This window comes from Bufo bufo, chromosome 2 (genome assembly GCF_905171765.1).
Source record: "Bufo bufo chromosome 2, aBufBuf1.1, whole genome shotgun sequence".
In the NCBI taxonomy this organism is placed as follows: domain Eukaryota; kingdom Metazoa; phylum Chordata; class Amphibia; order Anura; family Bufonidae; genus Bufo; species Bufo bufo.
In genome coordinates this window covers 456,655,787-456,680,552 of record NC_053390.1, presented here as the reverse complement: position 1 = coordinate 456,680,552, position 24,766 = coordinate 456,655,787, and the positions used below count along the sequence as shown (strand labels likewise).

Below are 24,766 nucleotides of genomic sequence, written 5' to 3'. Positions count from 1 at the left end.
ATGAGAATATTAAAAACCTCTTGTTTATAGATTTTAATGGGAGCAACAGCACACATGCTCTACCACCACTCCATTTAAACTCTTCCTTGTCGTGGTTCTGCCGCCACCAGTCTGATATTTATTACCTATCCAGTGGATCGGTTGTAGTTGTTTTAGGCCAGAATACCCACTTTGACTCTACAGCTATCAAAATAGTGTGAATGACCAATTCTGAGAACTGTTTAATTCTGAAGGTGAGAGGATCTGGATCTCTGATGTATCCAAAAGTTAGAAAGAATAGAAATGGTCGCTCTTCGTTCAATGAAAGCCATCATGGGGCCATGTTTGACTAGATCAGTCTTTTAGGTAGCAAGAGACATCCACTTGTTTAGATTGATGGTTTCCTTATAATATGAGGAGGTTTTGGAAGTTGCCAAAATTACGAGATGTTCTTGACTAGTGAATAATTGTGGGAAAGGTTGGTGCAGGAGACTTTTCGGATGCCGGTACTACTACAACTTTTCAATGCTTTATCCTAACTGATGTCCTTTTTGTTTGGGTTTGCTGCTTTTAGGAATAATAATCCGAAATAATAGAATTTCAAAAGTTTATCCAAAGGCAAGGTAAAGAGCAGGAGCCTCATGTTTTAGGCAGGTCCGTATTGACAGAAGGCAAAGCAACACAAGTAGGCCTGGACAGCGTTACCATAGTACAGCACAAAATACCGCCCCAGCAGAACCAGATACCACAGGCAAGCACAAAATACTGCCACCCTCGCCAAAATATTCAACTGTATCATTGTCCTGAGGACAGCAATACAGGTGAATTCAGGAGAGCGACTGCTGGCCAGGTGCATTAGTATCTGATGCTTTTCGAATTTAATGAATGCTGAGAATTAAATTATGTACCTGGTGGGTGGCCATGAGAACGGCTATCGGCCTACCCGAATATTTCCCTGTAGGGTTCACGGCCAGTACGCTCGTTAAAGGCATTTTACTGTATGCAACACAGCAATCATTTTCTTTTATTTTCTGCTTATTCTTTGTTTCCTCTCCATTTTAGGGTCCGAAGGCACTCTAGTTTTTGCAGGTTCCTAATCTGAACTTTTGTTGCGTGCTTTGTTTTTCCAGTAGTAGCACTTTACATTTTTTTCCTTCTCACTAATTTCAAATTGAGCTCAAAATAAAAATGCCCTACCAATAAATGGTGATTTAGAAATGTTTAATTTAGCTTCTTTCATAAGCTAGAAAAAAAATAAGATGTGTAACTATTAGGAATTAGTAACAGACCCCAAAAAACTGTGACCATAAGGCCAAAAATGTTATGCATTTGTGTAAGGAAGTAGTGGCAGTGCTTGCTGCTATAATTTTTGGACCAGTACATTTATGCCTTCTCAAATATGTTTTATCACTTGAAATTCATATTTAAAGACCCTTTTACATGGAACAATTTAGCAGGTCAGCAATCATTTGTCGGTAAAGGAGACCGCTGCTATTGCATACAGTGATCTCCACAGTATGGGGAGAAGAAATCATTGCCATCATTCGTCTCTATACAGAATCATTCTTTGCAGGCAGCAGAGAGTGTTTAGACGGCACGATCTGCTGCCAACAAACGATTATTTTTGTGTCCGCACCTTTACATTGGCAGATATTCACTAACGAGCGTTCCTACGAAAGCTTCTTAGTGATTTATTTGGCCAATTCTTGACCAATGTAAAGCGACCTTAAAAGCTATGTACACCTTCGGGGCAGTTTTTAATTCTGCACCGGCCCCGCTCACTGTTGTATAATCTTATCTAATCTGTAGGCATTGTTAAGCTATAATAATCATGTGTAATCCAGCTGTATTACTTACAACTAAGTTCCGTAGAAGAGAGGAGGGAGGAGGCAGGCCGGGAGGACGGGCGAGCGACTCGTTACTCACTACGTCACGTGCCAGCACCGCCTGCTTTATTCATAAAGTGGGCGGCGCAGGTGCATGACGTAGTGAGTGACGCGCCGCCTCCCTCCTCCCTGCTATGGAACTTAGTTGTATGTAATACAGCTGGATTACACATGATTATTATATCTTAACAATGCCTCCAGGTTAGATAAGATTGTACAACAGTGAGCGGGGCCGGTGCATTAGAATACAGGGACTGCATTACAGATCTTTTGGCAATCATTGACAGACTAACTCAGGTATACATGCCTAGCTCTAATAAACTAGCAAATCAAAAATAATATGACCGTTATCCTTTAAGCTTAGACTGTAGTTCTATTGAACTAAAATAAATCAGAATGTTTTATATTGTAGCCTCCTATTGAGGCTAAAAAAAACTTTAAAAAAATTAAGAAGTTTTAAGAAAGATAAAAAAATTATAAAAATGTAAATCTCCCCACTTTCCCCAGAATAAAATAAATAAATAAATGGTCATGGGCATTACTGTGTCCCAAAGCACCTGTACTATTTAAATTTAAGAATATTTATCCCATACAGCGAATGGCGTAATGGGGGGGGGGGGGGGGGAATCAAAATAGCTGATTCACCTTTTTTTTTTCATCTCTTCACTTACCCCCAAAAAATGAATAAAATGTTATCAAAAAATCACACACTCCAAAATAATATCCATAAATACTACACATAGTCCTGCAAAAAACGAGCCCCTACCCTGCTCCATAGACATAACTAGAAAGTTATGCGGGTAAGAATATGGCGATGAAAAGAGAAATTTTTTTATTTTGTTTTTAAAAAAAAAATCTGTATTAAAACACAAGAAAAACTGTATGAATGTGGTATTGCTATAATCATACTGGCCCAGAGAATGAAACGCACAGGTCAATTTTTCCACATGGGGAATGTTAAATAGACTAAACCTGTAAAACTTTGGTGGAATTGCGTTTTTTTTTCCCCCTATGCCAACCCATTTGGAGTTTTTTTTTTTTTTTTTTTTTTCGCTTCCCACTACTTTTTATGCCATACTAAATGGTGGCATTAGAAGGTACAACTTATCTGCAAAAAATAAGCCCTTCTATGGCTACGTAAACAGAAAAATTAAAAAGGCAGGAACTGAAACGAAAGCGCAAAAATGAAGAACCCTCCAGGGGTGAAAGGGTTGAACAAGTGCTGATAGACTTTTTATATTGTTGATCAACAGCCATTCAGGGCTGAAGTCAGCCCATGCAAAGGGACTCAATAGTAGAGAAAATCAACATTATCTTTTGATGCTTTGAGTCTTGGTAGTAGTTTTTGTAGTCATTACCTCCTGACGTTTACGTTTTTGCCTTTTACATGAAATATTATTTTGGAAAAAGTAAGTTAATCTGAAGAATTATCTAGGAATTTATTTGCTTTTGAATATTCAATGTGTTCTTTTTCTGAACTTTAGAACGAATTCAGATTCTGCGTTGCATCAAAGTGCAATGAACCCCAGTCAACAAGAAGCCTTCAGTGGAAGCTCTCAGAATATTCAGCAGAAGAGAGGTACTGATGTAGTAACCATAAATTGCTCATGAGTTTACTAGTTCTTTGTAAGCACAGCCTATGAGAAAAGGAAAGTGTTTGACACCAGGAATTGATCCATTTAGTACCTGTGTTTGCTTTTGGCATTCATTAGGCAATCTGCTGAGCTTCGAAAGACTTCATGATGGCCAAGCCTACCTTGTGACCAGAAACTTGTGTGTCCCCCAAATTGGCAGCAATAAAAACTACCGCTCGTCCTACAAAATAAATTATATATACAGGTGAAACTCGAAAAATTTGAATATTGTGCAAAAGTCCATTTATTTCAGTAATGCAAATTAAAAGGAATTGCATTAATGCAGCTTAAAATTAGAATTTTGTGAAAAGCTTCAATATTCTAGGCTCCAAGTGTCACCCTCTTGTCAGCTAATTAATCCATACCCCCTGAGCAAAGGGTACCTCAAAATTGTGACTTTGGGGTTTCATAAGCTGTAAGCCATAATCATCCAAATTATAACAAATAAAGGCTTGAAATATCTCGCTTTGCCTGTAATGAGTCTATCTCATATATTAGTCTTTCCTTTGAAGTTGCATTACTGAAATAAATGAACTTTGCACAATATTCAAATTTTTCAACTTTCACCTGTGTGTGTGTGTATATGTATGTATGTATGTATGTATGTATGTATATACAAAAGTAAAACATAAAGAGCTATATAAATTTTGTATTGTAGTAATCGCTCAACTGAATAAATTATTTTATTGATATCATTTGTACTAGTATGAATAAATAAATGGATACAATAAATACCTATATATATATATATATATATATATATATATATATATATATATATATATATATTTTTTTTTTTTTTATATTGATCCCTGATACATTTCAAGTGCCTGTTAATACTTTTGTACAATATCACAATATTTACCTTGCACAGTGAATCCCATAAATTTTTATTTAAAAATTTACAGAATTCATATAATTTGGCCAACTCCCAAATAATGCAATAAAAAGTGATCAAGATTTTGTAAGTACACCAAAATGGCACCAAAGGAAACTACAGCTTAGATTTTGTGTGTTAAAATGATGAAACATGAATTTGATAGGAACATAATTGTATCAACCCAAAGAAAAAAATAACTGTATTTAGAAGAGGAAAAAAAATATACTTTTAATTAGACTCCCCCCCCCCCCCCCCCATGTAAATCAGAGCTCTGATCAAACCCCTAATGTTAATACGACCTCAGCACAGACCCCCAATGTTAATTAACCCCAGCTTATAGACCCCCAATCAGACTTCAGATCAGACAAAAATAATTAAATTCACCTCTCCTGTTTCGGACGCCACTGCTGTTCCTGGGATTCAACGCTCTTCCTGCTATGCTGTAACCCGATGTCGCACAGAGTGAGGTCACAAAGCACCTACATCTTCACGCTACGTGCAGGTCATGGCGGCACCGGCAGACAAAGACCAGGGATCGGTGAGCACAGAGCCAGCATAGGGAGCGCCCTGGTCCTACTATAGTAATGAGCACTTCCATAATGGACCACTCATTAGTATTCACCCCATAAGATACATTGACATTTCCCCCCCCACTGGGAGTAAAAAAGTGCGTCTTAAAGAGCAAAAAATACAGTAACATTTATCTGTAAGGTGAACTCGATAAAAAAATAAAACTCACTAATAGAGTAGCAGTTTTTGTTTTTATTAATCAAACCAAAATAGGGAACCAATTTAATAAATTTTTGTGTCTTTTTGATATTTAAAGGGGTTCTGCACATTTTTTATTTTTTTTAACTGATCTATCCTCTGGATAGATCATCACCATCTGAATAGCGGGGGTCTGACACTCGGGCCCCCTGCCAAGCAGCGGTGCTGGCAGTAGCACCGCGGCCTTCTCGCTGTTTACCGCTGGCCCAGTGACGTCATGACTAGTATCAATGGCCTGGGTGGGGCTAAGCTCTGTTCACTTGAATGGAGCTTAGCCGCACCCAGGCCAGTGATACTAGTCGTGACGTCACTGGGCCTGCGGTAAACAGCGAGAAGGCCGCGGCGCTACTGCCAGCGCCGCTGCCTTCTCAAACAGCTGGTCGGCAGGGGGCCCGGGTGTCTGACCCCCGCCGATCAGATGCTGATGATCTATCCAGAGGATAGATCATCAGTTTAAAAGAACTGCAGAACCCCTTTAAAGAATAAAAAGCTATAGCTTGAAAAAGTCAATTTTTTTGCAGTTTTCCTCAAATAAATCTAAGAAACAAAATTGCTGAAAACATAAATAAAAATCTCAGTGTCCATTAAAAAAGTCACCAATGATTTTGGTAGTCTAACAAACTTATAACCATTTAACCACCACTTGCATTAAATCACAAAAAAGATGTTTTTTTTTCTTTTAAGAACTCTTTAAGGCCTGTCATTAAAAAGGACCTGTCTACACAAAATGCTATGCAATCTGTACATATCATGTTATGGAGCTGAGCAAATTGGGAGAAGATTCAGTAAACCTTGTAATATATACATTTATGTTTTGGTTTTTTGTATACATGTTATCAGTGATATTGATGGTATTTTCTGTGTAAGTGTGTTTATACATAGATAGCTGTCAGTCACTGATAGCTTTACATGGGGGAGGTGTTATAAGTTATGGCATTCTCTGTGTAAGTGTGTATACATACATAGTTGGCAGTCACTGATAGCTGTACACAGGGGAGGTGTTATCAGTGATTACTAGCATTCTCTGTGTAACTGTGTATACATACATACGAATTAATGTGAACACGACCAAATAATGAGTATTTTGGTTATGGCAACACTGTTATGTCCATTCTCACAGTTGTTTTGATGGTAAATCATTTAACCTTTTGATCGCCATTACTTACCACCAAAACACATACAATTAATAATCACTTTTGGGTAATGTTTGAGTGTTTTTGATATTTTGCAATAATTTCTAATAGTTTATTTATAGCACCCAAACTGACACCACATTCCATTGCAATGCTTCTGTGTGTCATTGAGGTATGACCACTAAGCGTGATGATCTTTTCTCTTTTCCTTGGAGTAATATCCATGATGCCAAACAATCGTAAACCAACCTAGAAATTATCAGAAATGTATTTCAGAAATTATCGAATATTATTGCAAAATATCAAAAATGCTCAAACATAACCTAAAAATTATTATTTATTGTACCTGTTTTTGGCGGTAAGTAATGGCGATCATAAGGTTAAATGATTTACCATCAAAACTACTGTCAAAATAAACATAACAGTGTTGCCATAACTAAAATACTCATGTTTGGCTCAGGAGCTAGAGAAAGTCAACAGCAATGCACTGTTCCTACAAGACTCGGCTCAATGTCATATTTCTAAGGCCTCCTGCATACGACCGTATGACTTTTTCTGTGTTTTGCGGTCCGTTTTTCACTGATCTGTTGTTCAATTTTTTGATTCCGTTGTGTTTCCGTTTCTGTTCCGTTTTTCCGTTTGGCGTATACAGTAATTACATAGATAAAATTGGGCTGGGCATAACATTTTCAATAGATGGTTCCGCAAAAAACGGAACAGAAACGGAAGACATACGGATGCATTTCTGTATGTGTTCAGTTTTTTTGCGGACCCATTGACTTGAATGGAGCCATAGAACGCGATTTGCGGGCAATAATAGGACATGTTCTATCTTTGAACGGATAAACGGAAATACGGAAACGGAATGCATACTGAGTACATTCCGTTTTTTTTGCGGAACCATTGAAATGAATGGTTCCGTATACGGAACGCAAAAAAAACGGACAGTAAACGGGGGGAAAAAAACGGTTGTGTGCAGGAGGCCTAAGACTATGGTGAATTATTTCAAGGATGATTAGCATTTTGGACTGGCCTGGAAATTCGCCAGATCTCAATTCTATTGAGAATTTATGGGCGATCTGCAAGGTCAAATTACAAAAGATGGACTGTACGATGAAAAACAAGATGGTGGAAGCAGTATTTCAGGTGTGGCTTCGAGAGGAGGCAATCAAGAATAATTGTAAAAATCTAGTTGACAGAAAAGGGAGGACATATTTCATATTAAATAATAGTACACTGCTCAAAAAAATAAAGGGAACACTTAAACAACACAATGTAACTCCAAGTCAATCACACTTCTGTGAAATCAAACTGTCTACTTAGGAAGCAACACTGAGTGACAATCAATTTCACATGGTGTTGTGCAAATGGGATAGACAACAGGTGGAAATTATAGGCAATTAGCAAGACACCCCCAATAAAGGAATGGTTCTGCAGGTGGTGACCACAGACCACTTCTCAGTTCCTATGCTTCCTGGCTGATGTTTTGGTCACTTTTGAATGCTGGCGGTGCTTTTACTCTAGTGGTAGCATGAGACTGAGTCTACAACCCACACAAGTGGCTCAGGTAGTGCAGCTTATCCAGGATGGCACATCAATGCGAGCTGTGGCAAGAAGGTTTGCTGTGTCTGTCAGTGTAGTGTCCAGAGCATGGAGGCGCTACTAGGAGACAGGCCAGTACATCAGGAGACGTGGAGGAGGCCGTAGGAGGACCGCTACCTCTGCCTTTGTGCAAGGAGGAACGGGTGGAGCACTGCCAGAGCCCTGCAAAATGACCTCCAGCAGGCCACAAATGTGCATGTGTCTGCTCAAACGGTCAGAAACAGACTCCATGAGGGTGATATGAGGGCCCGACGTCCACAGGTGGGGGTTGTGCTTACAGCCCAACACCGTGCAGGACGTTTGGCATTTGCCAGAGAACACCAAGATTGGCAAATTCGCCACTGGCGCCCTGTGCTCTTCACAGATGAAAGCAGGTTCACACTGAGCACATGTGACAGACGTGACAGAGTCTTGAGACACCGTGGAGAACGTTCTGCTGCCTGCAACATCCTCCAGCATGACCGGTTTGCCATTGGGTCAGTAATGGTGTGGGGTGGCATTTCTTTGGTGGGCCGCACAGCCCTCCATGTGCTCGCCAGAGGTAGCCTGACTGCCATTAGGTACCGAGATGAGATCCTCAGACCCCTTGTGAGACCATATGCTGGTGCGGTTGGCCCTGGGTTCCTCCTAATGCAAGACAATGCTAGACCTCATGTGGCTGGAGTGTATCAGCAGTTCCTGCAAGATGAAGGCATTGATGCTATGGACTGGCCGCCCGTTCCCCAGACCTGAATCCAATTCAGCACATCTGGGACATCATGTCTCGCTCTATCCACCAACGTCACGTTGCACCACAGACTGTCCAGGAGTTGGCAGATGCTTTAGTCTAGGTCTGGGAGGAGATCCCTCAGGAGACCGTCCGCCACCTCATCAGGAGCATGCACAGGCGTTGTAGGGAGGTCATACAGGCACGTGGAGGCCACACACACTACTGAGCCTCATTTTGACTTGTTTTAAGGACATTACATCAAAGTTGGATCAGCCTGTAGTGTGTTTTTCCACTTTAATTTTGAGTGTGACTCCAAATCCAGACCTTCATGGGTTGAAAAATTTGATTTCCATTTTTTTATTTTTGTGTGATTTTGTTGTCAGCACATTCAACTATGTAAAGAACAAAGTATTTCAGAAGAATATTTAATTAATTCAGATCTAGGATGTGTTATTTTTGTGTTCCCTTTGTTTTTTTGAGCAGTGTATTTAAAGAGGACCTTTCACCGATCCTGACATTGTGAACGAAGTATCATGACATATACAGCGGCGCCCAGGGATCTCACTGCACTTACTATTATCCCTGGGCGCCGCTCCGTTCTCCCGTTATGTCCTCCGGTATGTTCGGGGACTTGGTCATAGTAGGCAGAGTCTGCCCTTGTTCTGCTGGCGTCTCCTTCTCCTAGGCTGTAGCGCTGGCCAATCGCAGCGCAGAGCTCACAGCCTGGGAGGTTTTTTTCTAATACTTAGTTCACAATGTCAGGATCGGTGAAAGGTCCTCTTTAAACCTTGTTTATAGGTCTAAGAATAGTTTTATTTCGAATAAACAATATTTACGAAAAAATTCCTTGTGTTCATATTAATTCGCACAATACTGTTGTTATCAGTGATTCATAGTAGGGATCGAACGATATAGATTTTTTTTTGGCGCCGAAACCGATAATCTGTGAACTTTCAGGCCTATAGCTGATAATTTATACCGATATTCTATGCTTTTTGAAAAAACTAAAAATTCCTACACATCTGCTGAAAATAAACATGTTTATTGTTAACGTGTAGCTTTTTGTTTGTAAATCTTTCTTTTTCATTTATCCTTTTTTATTTGATTTTTTTATACACTACCTTTTAGCCCCCTTAGGGGCTAGAACCCTTGTCCTATTCACCCTGATAGAGCTCTATCAGGGTGAATAGGACTTCACACTGTCCCTGCTGCCCTGTGCTTTGTGCACACAGCAGCAGGGAGCTGACTATGGCAGCCAGGGCTTCAGTAGCGTCCTGGCTGCCATGGTAAATGATTGGAGCCCCAGGCTTACACTGCTGGGGCTCTGATCAGAAGCTGCCACTGCACCACCAATGAGGAGGGGAGAGGGGACCCTGTGGCCACTGCCACCAATGAGTAATACTGGGGGGGGGCGCACTGCACCACCAATGTTTTTAAGACCAGGGTTGGGGGGTGCCACCAATGAAGATAACTCTCCCATTAAAGAGGACCTTTCACCTGTATAAACGATGTTAACTGAGTATGCTGCCATATAGAGCGGCGCTCGGGGATCTCACTGCACTTACTATTATCCCCGGGCGCTGCTCCGTTCTCCCGTTATAGGCTCCGGTACCTTTGCTTCTTAAGTTATAGTAGGCGGGTCTTCTCTTGTCCTGTGGGCGTCTCCTTCTCCTAGGCTGCAGCGCTGGCCAATCGCAGCACACAGCTCACAGCCTGGGAGAAAAAAACCTCCCAGGCTGTGAGCTGTGCGCTGCGATTGGCCAGCGCTGCAGCCTAGGAGAAGGAGACGCCCACAGGACAAGAGAAGACCCGCCTACTATAACTTAAGAAGCAAAGGTACCGGAGCCTATAACGGGAGAACGGAGCGGCGCCCGGGGATAATAGTAAGTGCAGTGAGATCCCCGGGCGCTGCTCTACATGGCAGCATACTCAGTTAACATCGTTTATACAGGTGAAAGGTCCTCTTTAATTCATTTACAGGAGGCGGGAGCTGGCTGCAGAATCATATAGCCGCACCCGACCTCTGAGTGGTAGCTGCGATCCGCGGCAGTTAACCCCTTCAGGTACGACAGGGGTTAACTGCTGCGGATGGCAGCTACTTGTTATAGGTCGGGTGCGGCTATATGATTCTGCAGCCAGCTCCCGCCTCCTGTTGAATTTGAATGAATGAGTGGCAGCGGCACAGGTGGGAGGGAGACACTGCTTCTTTCTCCCCTGCGCTGCTGAGGGAACATGGATCGTGCTGACAGCAGCGCGAGCCTTATTCCCGATTCGTTATCGGCAAAATAGATGCCGATAACTTTGAAAATCCTGAATATTGGCCTATAATATCTGTAAAACTAATTCATAGCATTCTCTGTGTATGTGTGTATACATAGCTGTCAGTCACTGATAGTTGTACACAGGGGAGGTGTTATCAGTGATTCATAGCATTCTCTGTGTAAGGGCTCATGCTAGATCGTCATCCCATGTAAAGGGACATTTAGCCTAATAGTAGGCACCACTTCTTGGTCTGTACAGATCACTCTACCTGCTTGTCTACACACAGAGGTGATACTTATTACAGGTTGGATTAGAATGACAGATAAGGATTCTCCACCATTCACAGTAGATGTTTGACAAAACTTCTCTCTTCTTTCCTTGTACAATGACCTCTGTACAGGTCACTGAGCATGCCTAGTAAACTCTCCTATAGAAGTAAATGAGGACACCTCCTGGCCATTGTGCCTATGGCCCATGGGGCTGCTGTAAAGCAATTTTCTAAAGGCTGTTAAGAACAGCTCAGGAAAGATGGCTGCCCCCATAATCATGTTCAGAAAAAAAGGATTAAAAAATCTGCAGTCAGAAAGTAACAGATTAGAAACAAAGGAGATGTGCTACCAACTGGTTTAACTGGCAGAATAAAATGTTGGTGACACATTTCCATCAAACCTCATCTGCCCCTTCTCTGCCCAATCCTCCAATCTATCCAGATCTATCTGTAGCAGTATATTGTCCTCTTCCGTGTCATTACTTTACACAGTTTAGTGTCATCTGCATTTTACTGTGCAGCCCCTCTGTGCAATCATTGCTGAGAGAAAGCTCCTGCCAGACTCCTCTGGAGCCTGCTTATCTCCCAGGAGAACAAAGGGATTGAAAACATTTGGTTTGCCTGCTCCTTCTGTTTCCTGACATCATCTGAAAGAGTCTGGAGCTCCCAATACATAACCGCAAGTTTGGTCATTTACCTAATGTGTGTAGGAGCCTTTAGAAAAATTCTTCAATTCTTGGTGTTTTAAGTAGTCTTTTTTTTATGCATTGCTCTCTTTGTAGATGGCTGTGGATTAATCTGAATTTGCTGTTGTACCTCAGATTACTTTACCAGATAATAGAGGCAGATCTTGCAGTGTAAATGTACAAAAATGATTTGCTTGCTTGTGTCTGATTCTTTTCCTTTAAATATGTTTATGCAGTGTTGCTTCTGACTGTGCCAGGAATGGAAGATAATTCTTCAGAAACTGATAAACCTCTTAACAAACAAGGATGGGACACAAAAAAGGTAGTATTTATTTGTTTGTTTGTTTATTTTTTAAGATTGCATGTCAGCAGGATCAGCCCCATTAGCCTTTTGCATACTTTCGGATATTGTTTCAGACTGATTAAAATATACCTGTATGGCCAAAATCTGTTGTGCCCTTTTAGAAATAAAGTTTTATTCCATATGCAAATTAGCTCTTCAGTGCACCTCAGCTTTCTTGCCTTTGCAACATCCCCTCTAATTGATTGACAGAGCCAAGCATCATCATTGTCCTTCTGCCTAGTCCTGCAATTCCAGTGCATGCGCCATAGATTCTGTAACTATCGCTCATTATAGTATGTATGGTGAGGCAAAAAGATAATGATGATACTTGGCCCTGTCAGTCAAGGGGATGGGGGCTTGACAAGTGCAGTAGGGAAGTAGTGGAGGGAGTGTGCACCAAGGTAAACCCTAATTTGTTTATGGAATTAACCTCTGCTTTCTTAGGAAAGGTATGTGCCCTACCAGGCAGTATGCCTGGTGTAATAGGGTTGATCCTGAAGACAGGTCCTCTTTATGGGTAACTGCACCTGATGTCAATTACGCATGAATTTTCTTGCCAAAAAATGCCAGGTAATAGAGTACCAGCAAAGTGAATGAGATTAGACAAATCTTGTGTACACTTTGCATTTCTTCCATGTGGAAATTGACTTGCCCGCGTGGACTTCAATAGGGTTATTAACATGAACGTACAATCCACACTAAAAACCAAACAAAAAATGCACCAAAACAGGGATAAATAGTGTGGAGTAATGTGTTTTTTATTTATTTATTTTATTTTTGGTGCTGATTTTCTGCACTGTGTTCTTGTGCTGGTACTCGAAGATGTCAAAATGGACCTCCGATTAACATTGACTATTTTGTCAATAAGTGGAGAATCTTTCTATAATTCATCTTTATTATAGTTTATATAGTGCTATTCAGGAAACATTACCTCCCTGGATTTATCAGCTTTTTTTTTTTTTTTTACATGGCCTTCTTCATTTAGCCGGACATATCTAATTTATTTAGCTGTGCCAGTACTGTCCTTAAAGGGTTAGTCCAGGGTGTCAATATTGATTACCTATCCTAAGGATAGGTCATAAGAAGTTGATCCATATGGGTCCGACACCCAGCACCCCTGCTACTTGGCTGTTCCCTAGTAGCCCTGGAACTACATCAGCTCCTTCCATTGTGTAATGGATGGAGATAGTTGCTGCAGGCCTGGGATCAACACTGCAGTAACCATTACATATTGGATGGAGCTACTCGGGAACAGCTGTTGTGGGATGTCTGACTACCGCTGATCAGTTATTTATGTCCTACCCTAAAGATTAGCTATCAGTATTAAATGCTGGAATACCCCATTAAAGTGAACCTACCACATTGAACATGGTGTCTTATCCGCAGAAAATGCTGAGCAGACTAAAAGGGTTCAGTAAAACCTATACTTTCTATGTTAAAAACTCTGCTGTTCCTGAGCTCAGTTGCCCAAGAGAACCATCTTAGCAGTGACTGATAGCGTTCCCTGTATAATTGTTTACATAGATAGCCGTCAGTCAATGATAAGACCACCATCATGCCTACTGAGGTCAGAAACAGCAGAAGTTTTTAATATGAAACTAGAAAAGCTACAATTTCTGGGGAAATTGTGTGAAGTGTTCTTGCCTCCACCAGTAGTCTACAACTGGAGTGGGCGGAGTAACTGGGTGGAGTGGCTTGAGTAACTGTTGTGTGGTTGGAGTGGCTGGAGTAAGGGTCCATTCACACATCCCCAAAATGGGTCCGCATCCGTTCCGCAATTTTGCGGAATGGGTGCAGACCCATTCATTTTCAATGGGGCCGGAATGTGCTGTCCGCATTTGCGGATTCGCACTTCCGCATCCATGCTTCCTTTTCCGCAAAAAAATAGAATGTCCTATTCTTGTCCGCAATTGCGGACAAGATTAGGCATTTTCTATTATAGTGCTGGCGATGTGCGGTCCGCAAATTGCGGAATGCACATTGCCAGTGTCCGTGTTTTGCGGATCCGCAATTTGCGGATTCACAGAACACTTACGGACGTGTGAATGGACCCTAACTGTGGAAAGGTTGGTCTGGGCAGAGTAACTGTTTGGAGTGAGTAAAGATAGTAAGCATTACACTAACCAATTGATCAAATTTAAAAAGCGCACATGGCAAGCTTGATATAGTGAGAAATGCATTTCAACTTTTATTTATTTATATAAAACATTTAATTGCAATGTTGTTGCCCAAAGTGCTTCACAGTTACATTAAAACATACATTTATAAAAACATTAGCAGCCGACTTGTTTAGGTCGGCTTGAAAATGAGGGAGTGGTGGCAGTTTGTGATTCTCACAATATAAAGCTCTTCACTGTAGGATTTATCATTTTTAAACTACAACAGTTTGAAGATGGCTACCGCCAGAGAAGTGAGCAAGTTGGAGCAGTTTGTTTTTAACTGCTTTTCTCTGCCCTTGCTGTAGAGTGAGTTGCCATAGGAACCCAGGTGTGTGAGCAGCTAGCAGAGTGACAAAAGCTAGAGTGTGAGCTGAAAAAATCAGGACATTATTTCTAAACTGCCACCACTCCCTCATTTTGAAGTCCACCTACACAAATCGGCTGCTAATGCTTAAGCGCCAATTCAGATATAAAGGGATTTTTCAGGGGCTTATGTAATGGAAACCACCCATAAATGACCTTGTTTTAGAAACTACACCCCTCAAATTATTCTAAACTGATGTTACAAACTTTGTTAACCCTTGAGGTGTTCCACAAGAATTAACGGGAAATTGAGGTAAAATTTCAAAATGTCAATTTTTTTTCAGATTTTCCATTTTTGCTGTAACATAGCAAGGGTTAAAAGAAAATTAAACCTCATTATTTGAATAATTATGATACTGCGCTTGGGACGTATTGTGTTATTTTAAAATATACAGGTATTGCAGATATATAATGGCTGGCACACTAAAGTATATCAATATATAGGTACTAATTGATTTTAAACAATATACCTGGACTGAAAACTTCTGTCTGTGTGCTCCTATCGGCGTTCCCGTATTTGATGTAGAAAGGTTTTTTCTTCTTTCACTGTTGTTGCTGTGCTTGATCTTTCTTTATATTCCGGATCAGGAAAGAATCCAGGTACGGTATGGTTTGGCGTGCTGCCTCGTGCCCCGGCCGGTGGCACGCTGCTGCCGCAAATGGAGATGTATGCAAGGAGTGGTGAGCGCTCGCTTGGAGCTTGTGAGTGACGTCACTAACCGCTGTCATCAATGACCGCCGGTGCCAAGTGTCTTTCTCCAACGCGTTTCGAACAGACGCTGTTCTTCCTCAGGGAGTGTTACCTGGCTGCTCACTCTCCTTCCTTATATACACCTATCCAGAGGAAGGAAGGAGCGTGAGCAGCCAGGTAACACTCCCTGAGGAAGAACAGCGTCTGTTCGAAACGCGTCGGAGAAAGAGACACTTGGCACCGGCGGTCATTGATGACCGCGGTTAGTGACGTCACTCACAAGCTCCAAGCGAGCGCTCACCACTCCTTGCATACATCTCCATTTGCGGCAGCAGCGTGCCACCGGCCGGGGCACGAGGCAGCACGCCAAACCATACCGTACCTGGATTCTTTCCTGATCCGGAATATAAAGAAAGATCAAGCACAGCAACAACAGTGAAAGAAGAAAAACCCTTTCTACATCAAATACGGGAACGCCGATAGGAGCACACAGACAGAGGTTTTCAGTCCAGGTATATTGTTTAAAATCAATTAGTACCTATATATTGATATACTTTAGTGTGCCAGCCATTATATATCTGCAATACCTGTATATTTTAAAATAACACAATACGTCCCAAGCGCAGTATCATAATTATTCATATTGCCTCCTCTGTGCGGCAGATTTCTGTGGTTCTGCCGCGATGCCGCTGCTCATACATACAGCATCCACTGAGCGCCACTGTAGCAACCATTCAAAACCTCATTATTTATTACCATGATTTTTCAGTTTACAAACACTCCCCCCCCCCCCCCCCCCTTTAAAAAAGTGCTTAAAAATGGTCGTTTGAGCACATGGCAGGGTTCAAAAGGGAAGGAGCGCCATAGGGCTTTTGGAGGACAGATTTAGCAAGATTGGCTTTTGGGAGCTATGTAGCATATGAAGACACCCTGAGGTGGCCCTACAGTGGAAACCCCCAAAAAGTAACCCCATTCCGGAAACTAGACCCCTCAAGGAGTTTTTCAAGGTATGTAGTGAGCACTTTGACCCATCAGGCGTTTCACAGAATTAGGAAACACTTGGCTGTGAAAATGAAAAATTAAAAAAAAATTTCCCAGAAAAAGTTGCTTTACAGCCACATTCTTCACTTTTACAAGGGGTAACAGGACAAAATTCACCCCACATTTTGTTACTCATTTCCCCCTAAATACGGCAACACCCCACATGTGCTTGTAGCCTGCTGTATTGGCGCACAGCAGGGCTCTAGAGGCAAAGTGCAAAATGTTTTTTGCAGGCTTGAATAAACAGACTGGATTTTAGGTGCCATGTCGCATGTAAAAAAAAAATTCCTGAGGTCCCCAGAAATTAAAAACCCCAAGAAGTGACCCCATTTTGGAAAGAGCATCCCCGTACGAAGATTTTGAGGGGTGGAAAGGGCACTTTTGACCTAACAGGTGTTTCACAGAAATGAATATGTAGTGGTTGGTGAAAAGAGGATCTGTAAGCTATGCGGACTAAATCAGCAATATAAGGTGGTAAAACTACAGGGTACATCATGGATGAAATTAAATTAATGCTCCATGGATGAGTGGTAGATTCTGAAACCATCTTTGATACACAGGCCAGGTGTTTTAGGGCAGGTTTCGCAATGGAAAAACCGTGTTTCCTTATCCCCCTTTTGAAACACACCCTGCATCTTTTTGGGGTCCTTCCCTTCCTCGCTTTTTGGGGGACTTCACCAGGGAAATGTTGCCCTGGTACAACTCTGGCCCTGTAACTTGCAGAAGTACTGGGGCCTTCCATTGCTTGATTTGGAAGAATTAGAGCCTTTATCACCACCTCTTGAAATTGTATGAATGTTCTTGTCTGGCCTCTAGATCTAAATAGCACGTACGCATTGTACAGCGCCATCTGTACAATGTGCACGGCCAGCTTTTTGAACCACACTTTTGTTTTTCGTGTGGCACTGTAGGACTTCAGAACTTGATCTGAAAGATCAACCCCTCCAATGTGCCTGTTGTAGTGCAGAATGCAGTCTGATTTGGGGACAGTGGTAGTTGTACCATGTACAGGGGCAGGGGAGCTGGTGTTGCAGTGAATGGTAGTCAGCAAAAGGACATCCCTCTTGTCCTTGTACTTAACCACCAACTTGTTCGCATTGGGGAGAGCACGGCTATCTCCTTTTCTTAGTGATTGCCCTACCAGGGATCTAGGGAGCCCTCTCTGATTTTTGCGTACTGTGCCGCACGCCACAGTACCTCTGGAACTTAGGGACTGGAACAGTGATAGACTCGTGTAGTAATTATCCACGTATAGATGGTAACCCTTATCGTGCAGTAAGTCTCACACTATATTCCCACTAACTCCTAGGACGGGGGGGGGTTCAATTCGGGTGTCCCTCCCTTCATAAACCCAGAACTTGTGAGTGTACCCAGAGCTAATCACAGATTTTATACAGTTTTATGCCATACCTTGCCCGCTTGCTGGGAAGGTACTGGCAGAATCTTACCCTCCCTTTGAAAAGTAATAGGGATTAGTCTATGCAGACATTTTGTTCTGGGGTGTACACGTCTGAAAACTTTGCGTTGAAGTGGTAAAGGACGAGTCTAATTTTGAACAGACAGTCAAATGCGGGGGTCATTCTGGGGTGGGGACTGTGCATTATCGTTCTAATGCAAAAATGTAAGTATTGATTGAAATCGATTACAGACCATGGTATTACTGTAAATTGGACTGAGGTACAAGACATCCGTACTCCAATACTGATTAATCTTTGTTTTATTTAAAGGAAATCTGTCACCTCGTTTTAGCCTATAGAGCTCTGGACATGCACGTCCGCAATATACCTGTCCTATAGGGCTGTGTGCTTTTATGGTGTTTAACAAATAATTTTATAGATATGTAAATGAGCCTGGTAAGGTGCCCAGGCTCATTTACATATCTATAAAATCATTTGTTAAACACAATAAAAGCACACAGCCCTATGGGACAGGTATATTGCGGACATGCTAGCGGCGATCTAGCCGTGCATGTCCGCAGCTCTATAAGCTAAAATGAGGTGACAGAATCCCTTTTAACAACGCACATATGCAGCAAGAGCCCCCAAAAGGTCCATCATCTCTGCTGCATTTACTGGGGTCCAACCTTGGGGTCTAGTGTATGGCGTTGTGGGGTTCTGAGAAATAATTTGCTGGGCATATAAATTTGTATGGGTTACCATCAAATTTATAAAATCTTCAGAGAAAAAGATTTAAAAAAAAATATAAAAAATTCTGTGAAACCTGTACAATCTATCTGAATTCCTGAGTTGCCCACCAACTCAGGGCTGATAATTCTCAGGGGGTGGGGTCCATGTGTGCTCACTCTGGGGGGCTGCGTCCGCTTCTACCCTGGGGCGCCTTCTAGAGGGTCCCTCATCAGCGGATGATGATGATGAGGGGGTAGAGAAGTAGAGGAAATTGGCATCCTCTTCTCCCTCACTGGCAGACTCCGTATCGGAGGCAAGCATGGCATATTACTCTTCAGATGAGTATACTCGTTCGGATGGACGAGTCATTATTATTTTTTTTTATTGGGGTGAAATGTGTAAACCTTTATTTAATGTGAGGGGTGTGTATGTTGTGTTTTCACACGTGAAGGCGCTTGTAACAAATTTGAAATCAAATTTAGGAGAAAAAAAGTGTAAAAAAAAAAATTACAAAAAGCCTTTTCTGCAAAAAAAAAAAAGTTTTTATTTTTTCTCCAGGAAAATGTTAAATCGTAGTGGTGGTGTACCACAAGTCCCAGCAAGCCAACAGCAGCACAGAAAAGGACGGGACCTCTCTGCACTTTGTCACCAGCTAGAATGGCAGACAGATTCAGCCCTTTTCTGTGCTGCTATAGCGCTGCCATTGGCTGGAGCCTTGTTTCAGACAATCGCAGCGCTGGCAGGAGACTCTAAACACTGGTGTCCCCTGCCTGACCTCGGGGGACACTGGTGCTGACTTGTTCTGCTCCCATGAATGGTTTAAAATCCACCCGGAACTGCGATTGGCCGGTCTGCAGAAACCGGCCAATGGCAGCGATCGGGGCTGCAGGGGGGCGGTAAAACCTCCCTGTGCCCGTAGGAAAGATGGCTGCCTGCCACACTGGGATTTCTGACCCACTTTCCAGCGCCGTACATGTATGGCGTGGTATCCTACGGGTTAAAACTTGATTTTTGGCACAAGGACTCTCACAAACTAAACAAAGGTAACATTAGAGTCATGTACTTGGGTCCCACACAGCTTTTTAATCAGTTTAAATCGTGACTCCTTTTAAAAAAAATATTGGTATACATAAAACATAACACAAATATGTGTTATGTTTTATAGGCATCCTCAGGGGTTTAAAGCTGAAAGTAATATAATCATTTAGTGATTGTAGGGAAATGAAGCTCTCATAGAGCAACTCTCCATTCTGACTCCTAGAAGGGGACCCCAAGTGTGCACCCCAGTTACTGGTGCCATAGTCTTACCAGGTGTTATTTTAAGCATATACAGGAGTTTGAAATGTGTTATCTCTGTGACCTGTCTGGGTTATTGCTGGAAGAGATAAAACCATATAAATTAGGAAACGAGCGCAGATAATGATTTTGGAAATTTTTTAAAAATCCAAAAGCAAGTTATTTTTCAGTTTGTTTTTGCTTTGTGCAACATAGGGAAGCAAGAACGGCCATTACCTCCTAGAAGCCATCCTGCTTTTGTTGACTGGTCTTTTTGTGTCTTATCTTGGTCTCCATTTAAAGTGGAAATCCAGTCCCCATAGCAGAAGTTCTGTTATACAGTGTATTTAGCATGAGGAGTGGACCATGCAGAAAAATAACATGTAATCACGGATACTGTGTGCTCTTTTTATTTTTTTATGATGCTGTAGTGCGCAGTGGCAGGTCTGCATCTGTCTGCTAGGCTCGTTGGGGAAACTATGTGGACATCAGCACATTATCTACACGCACTGTATATGCCACATTCATCATTGATAAATGTTTTAAGCATAGTAGCACCCTTATGCCATTGTCGTTCCTTTATTTTAAATATAATGTAACCACTAATAAAGTGTGGAGCCTATTAATCTGCTGTTAGGGCATATAGAAGTCCTAGCAGAAGGTAACTTAATTGAGCATAGACCTGCTGCAGAGAGCATGCTTTGAAACCTCTCCGTGACTATAAATGCTTATGTATGTTAATGGGAGCCTGTTTCTGCACTTTTTTCCCTGCCCCTGCATTTGCTGATCAAATCCGTACATGGAAGACCATACACGACAGAGAATACCTTACAGTAGACAGAGGGCAGATAGAGACTCTGTTGCAGCACTGAGTGAGTGATTTATTTCACCCCAGAGTTGGATAATATATTACCTGATAATCCATCTCTGGGGTGAGATCACTCAATAGTAGTTGCATTCATCTCTCTGCCCTCTCCACCTCCTTCCCCCTTCCCAAAATTTCAATAAACTTGAACAGTAAGCTAATTTCTTCCATGTACAGATTGTCATTTAAGAGACAGTGAAGAGTGCAGAGGGAGGGAAATATGTGCAGAAATAGGCAGTCCAGACCGTATCATCTCTCTCTCTCACGCTCGTGTAAAACAGCCCTTAAAAGGTGTCTTCAAACATGGCAGATTTTGTTACCAGAAATTTTCTGCGACTGAAAAAATCAGTTCCGTTCATTGAATTGGGTTGTTTTGGCGGCAAGCCCCATTCAGGTGAATGGAACTAATTTTCAGTTACAGAAATTTTTTTGCAACAAAATCTGCCAGTTGTTAAGGCACTCTGATTCTCCCCTAGATAGGCAATACATTTTCGTTGTAGCAAAACCCCTTCACCCAAAAGTAAAGTTCTTTAAGTAATCTTTAGTTTTGCTGTTTTTACTTAGAGTGGATCCTCGAGACCTAAATCATGTGAAGTTCCTGGAATAAAGTAAGTGATAATATTATGCATTCCCCCCCCCCCCCCCCCCCCCCCCCCCGTCTTGGTTTCATATAAAGTTCTGCTCATTTAATATAAATATTAAAAAATTTATCAATAGGGTAATATTTAAAGTCTGCATTGGTTTAGTTTACGTAAGTGTTGTCAAATGGTGCACATTGGGTTTCATTTAGTAAAGCTTTTATGCCACTATTGTGGAGTAAAAAAAAGTAGCAAATTATGATGCTCGCCATATTTGCGCAAATATTTGTAACGTTTTAAGCTTCTGGCTGTTACTGAGACGTGGTTCAATGGGAGTAATGACTGGGATATAACAATACCAGGGTTCTCTCTATACAGGAAAGACAAAGAAGGGGGGAGGGGTGGCCCTGTATGTGAAAGATAGCATGAAATCTAATTTGATACAAGTTAGCGAGACCAATTTAGAGTCAGTTTGGGTTACCTTGCAGCTTGATAATCATAAGGTAACTCGTGTAGGTGTGATTATATAGACCACCTAGCCAAGTCAAAGAATTAGATGATCTACTAGTTGAGGAAATAGCTAAAATGACATTGAAGGTGGAAGTTATCATTATGGGAGACTTCAATCTTCCAGATGTAAACTGGAAAACCAAAATAGCTAGTTCTGCCAGGAGTACAGATATTCTAAATTCCCTACTGGGATTATCTCTACAGCAAGTAGTTGAGGAGCCAACCTGGAAGAAGGCCATTTTAGATTTAGGTTGAAAGGAAGGAAATCCGGCACTCAAAATTGATGAAGTCTTAGGTTCCTTTATTTGGTCATGCGATGTATCAGGTACAGATTATTCATGAATAAGAACGTTGTCATTTGAAACGCATAGACTGACAAGGGCATCACTGGTTATTAATTATTCTGTACCTCTGTACCTGATACATCGCATGACCAAATAAGGCTACTTTCACACTAGCGTTCGGGGCTCCGCTTGTGAGCTCCATTTGAAGGGGCTCACAAGTGGCCCCGAACGCATCCGTACTGCCCTAATGCATTCTGAGTGGATGCGGATCCGCTCAGAATGCATCAGTCTGGCAGCGTTCAGCCTCCGCTCAGCAAGCGGACACCCGAACGCTGCTTGCAGCGTTCGTGTGTCCGCCTGGCCGTGCGGAGGCAAACGGATCCGTCCAGACTTACAATGTAAGTCAATGGGGACGGATCCGTTTGAAGATGACACCATATGGCTCAATTTTCAAACGGATCCGTCCCCATTGACTTTCAATGTAAAGTCTGGACGGATCTGTCTGAACTACTTTCACACAATTTTTTCTAAACTATAATGCAGACGGATCCGTTCTGAACGGATCCAAACGTCTGCATTATAGGAGAGGATCCGTCTGTGCAGACACCAGACGGATCCTCTCTGAACGCAAGTGTGAAAGTAGCCTTAAGGAACCTACGACTTCATCAATTTTGATTGCCGGATTTCCTTCCTTTCAACCTATTATAACAAGGCTTCATCCTTTATATCCGTGCACCTTGCAAGAAAAGGCAGGTGAGCTGGAATCCAATTACCTAGAGACCATTTTAGATCTGATATTACTGTAGGGGAAAGCTTGGGATCTAGTGATCACCAGTCAATGTGGTTTACTATAAGTACAGTGACTGAGTCACACCACACAAAAACAAAAGTTTTAGATTTTAGAAAAACGGACTTATCTAAAATTAGATAAGTGGTATACGAGTCCCTATCAGATTGGAACAGTTTCAATGGAGTCCAGGAGAAATGGGACTACTTAAAAGTGGCACTATTGAAGGCAACAGAAAATTGCATTAGGCTTGTCAGTAAAAGCAAAAAAAAAAAGAGACCACTGTGGTACTCAGCAGAAGTGGCCAAAATCATTAAAAACAAAAAATATAATTTAGTAATTATAAAAAAAACAAAAAATGAGGATGACAGGCAAATTTATAAGATTAGGCAGAGAGAGGCCAAACAAGTTATAAGAGCTTCTAAAGCACAGGCAGAAGAGAAATTAGCTCAGTGAAAAAAGGCGATAAGGCATTCTTCAGATACGTAAATGAAAAAAGGAAACTAAAACAAGGAATTACCAAATTAAAAACAAAAGGAATGTATATGGAAGAAGATAACTAGCTGACTGCCTCAATGAATACTTCTGTTCAGTTTTTACAAAGGAAAATGAAGGAAAAGGACCTCAGTTAGGAAAGAAGACTAATGAATCTTTTGATGCATGTGTCTTTACAGAGGAAGAGGTTCTAAGTCAGCTGTCTAAAATTAATACAAATAAGTCACAGGGGCCTGATGGGATACACCCAAAGCTATTAAAAGAGCTCAGCGGCGAACTAGCAAAACCATTAACAGATTTATTTAACCAATTACTGGCAACAGGAGCAGGGCTCCAGACCAAAAAAAATCTCAAGGAGCCAATGGCTCCTAATCTGAAAAATTTAGGAGCCAAATGAATTTTTTAGTCGCCAAATGTAAAATACATATAAGGCTACTTTCACACCTGCGTTTTAGGTCGGATCCGTCTGGTATGTGCCCAGACGGATCCGCACCTATAATGCAAACGCTTAGATCCGTTCAGAACGGATCCGTTTGCATTACAATGAACAAAAAAAAAAAAAAAAAAAAAATTATTTTTTTTGTTCATGATAATGCAAACGGATCCGTTTTGACTTTACATTGAAAGTCAATGGGAGACGGATCCATTTGAAAATTGAGCCATAATGTGTCAACTTCAAACGGATCCGTCCCCATTAACTTACATTGTAAGTCTGGACGGATCCGTTTGCCTCCGCACGGCCAGGCGGACACCTGAACGCTGCAAGCTGCGTTCAGGTGTCCGCCTGCTGAGCGGAGCGGAGGACAAACGGAGCCAGACTGATGCATTCTGAGCGGATCCGCATCCATTCAGAATGCATTAGGGCTGGACGGATCCGTTCGGGGCCGCTTGTGAGCCCCTTCAAACAGAACTCACAAGCGGAGCCCCGAACGCTAGTGTGAAAGTAGCCTAATTATAATAAAAAATAAAAGACTTGTCTGGCTACAGTGCGGGGAAAGCGGACTGGGGTGACGTTACGCAGTCCGGCATGCTGCCCAGGTGTGGCATGGCACAGTAGGGCCCATCCCTTGCGGCTCTTCAGCGTACGGGGCCCCAGTGAACACTGAACAGATGCGTCCACTCTGGGGTTCACCTGAACCCCTACTACTTTGGTGTAAGAGCGGCTCAGTCCCAGCTCCGGCCCCAGCTGGCTGAGCAAGGCCTACAGCTGAGCCCATATCCGGTAGTTATCCAGGCAGGGTGCATGATCAGAGTCCTGCAAGGAGCAGGTGGGCTGTGCGGCTGCCCCTTATATCAGCCTAACGTTACTTTAACGACCGGCAGCCTTAACACCTTCACTGCCAGCCACACCTGAGCCTCCCCAGCGTGGTGGCATCTCCGCATCGTAGGCTGTACAAATGGCAGAGTGCTCCCTCATACCGCTGCACGTGTGCCAACTGATG

General features: G+C 42.1%; 1 protein-coding gene across 2 annotated transcripts in view; it reads left to right on the top strand.

Moving 5' to 3' along the window:
- CRTC1 (CREB regulated transcription coactivator 1) overlaps positions 1-24,766 on the top strand; it is a 177,317-nt gene that overhangs the window by 98,478 nt on the left and 54,073 nt on the right. For both annotated transcript variants that reach the window (XM_040417617.1, XM_040417616.1), the window contains 3 exons: positions 3,350-3,444; positions 12,044-12,129; positions 21,235-21,278. In XM_040417617.1, the coding sequence (XP_040273551.1) occupies positions 3,350-3,444; positions 12,044-12,129; positions 21,235-21,278 (225 nt within the window). The remainder of the gene's footprint in view (positions 1-3,349; positions 3,445-12,043; positions 12,130-21,234; positions 21,279-24,766) is intronic.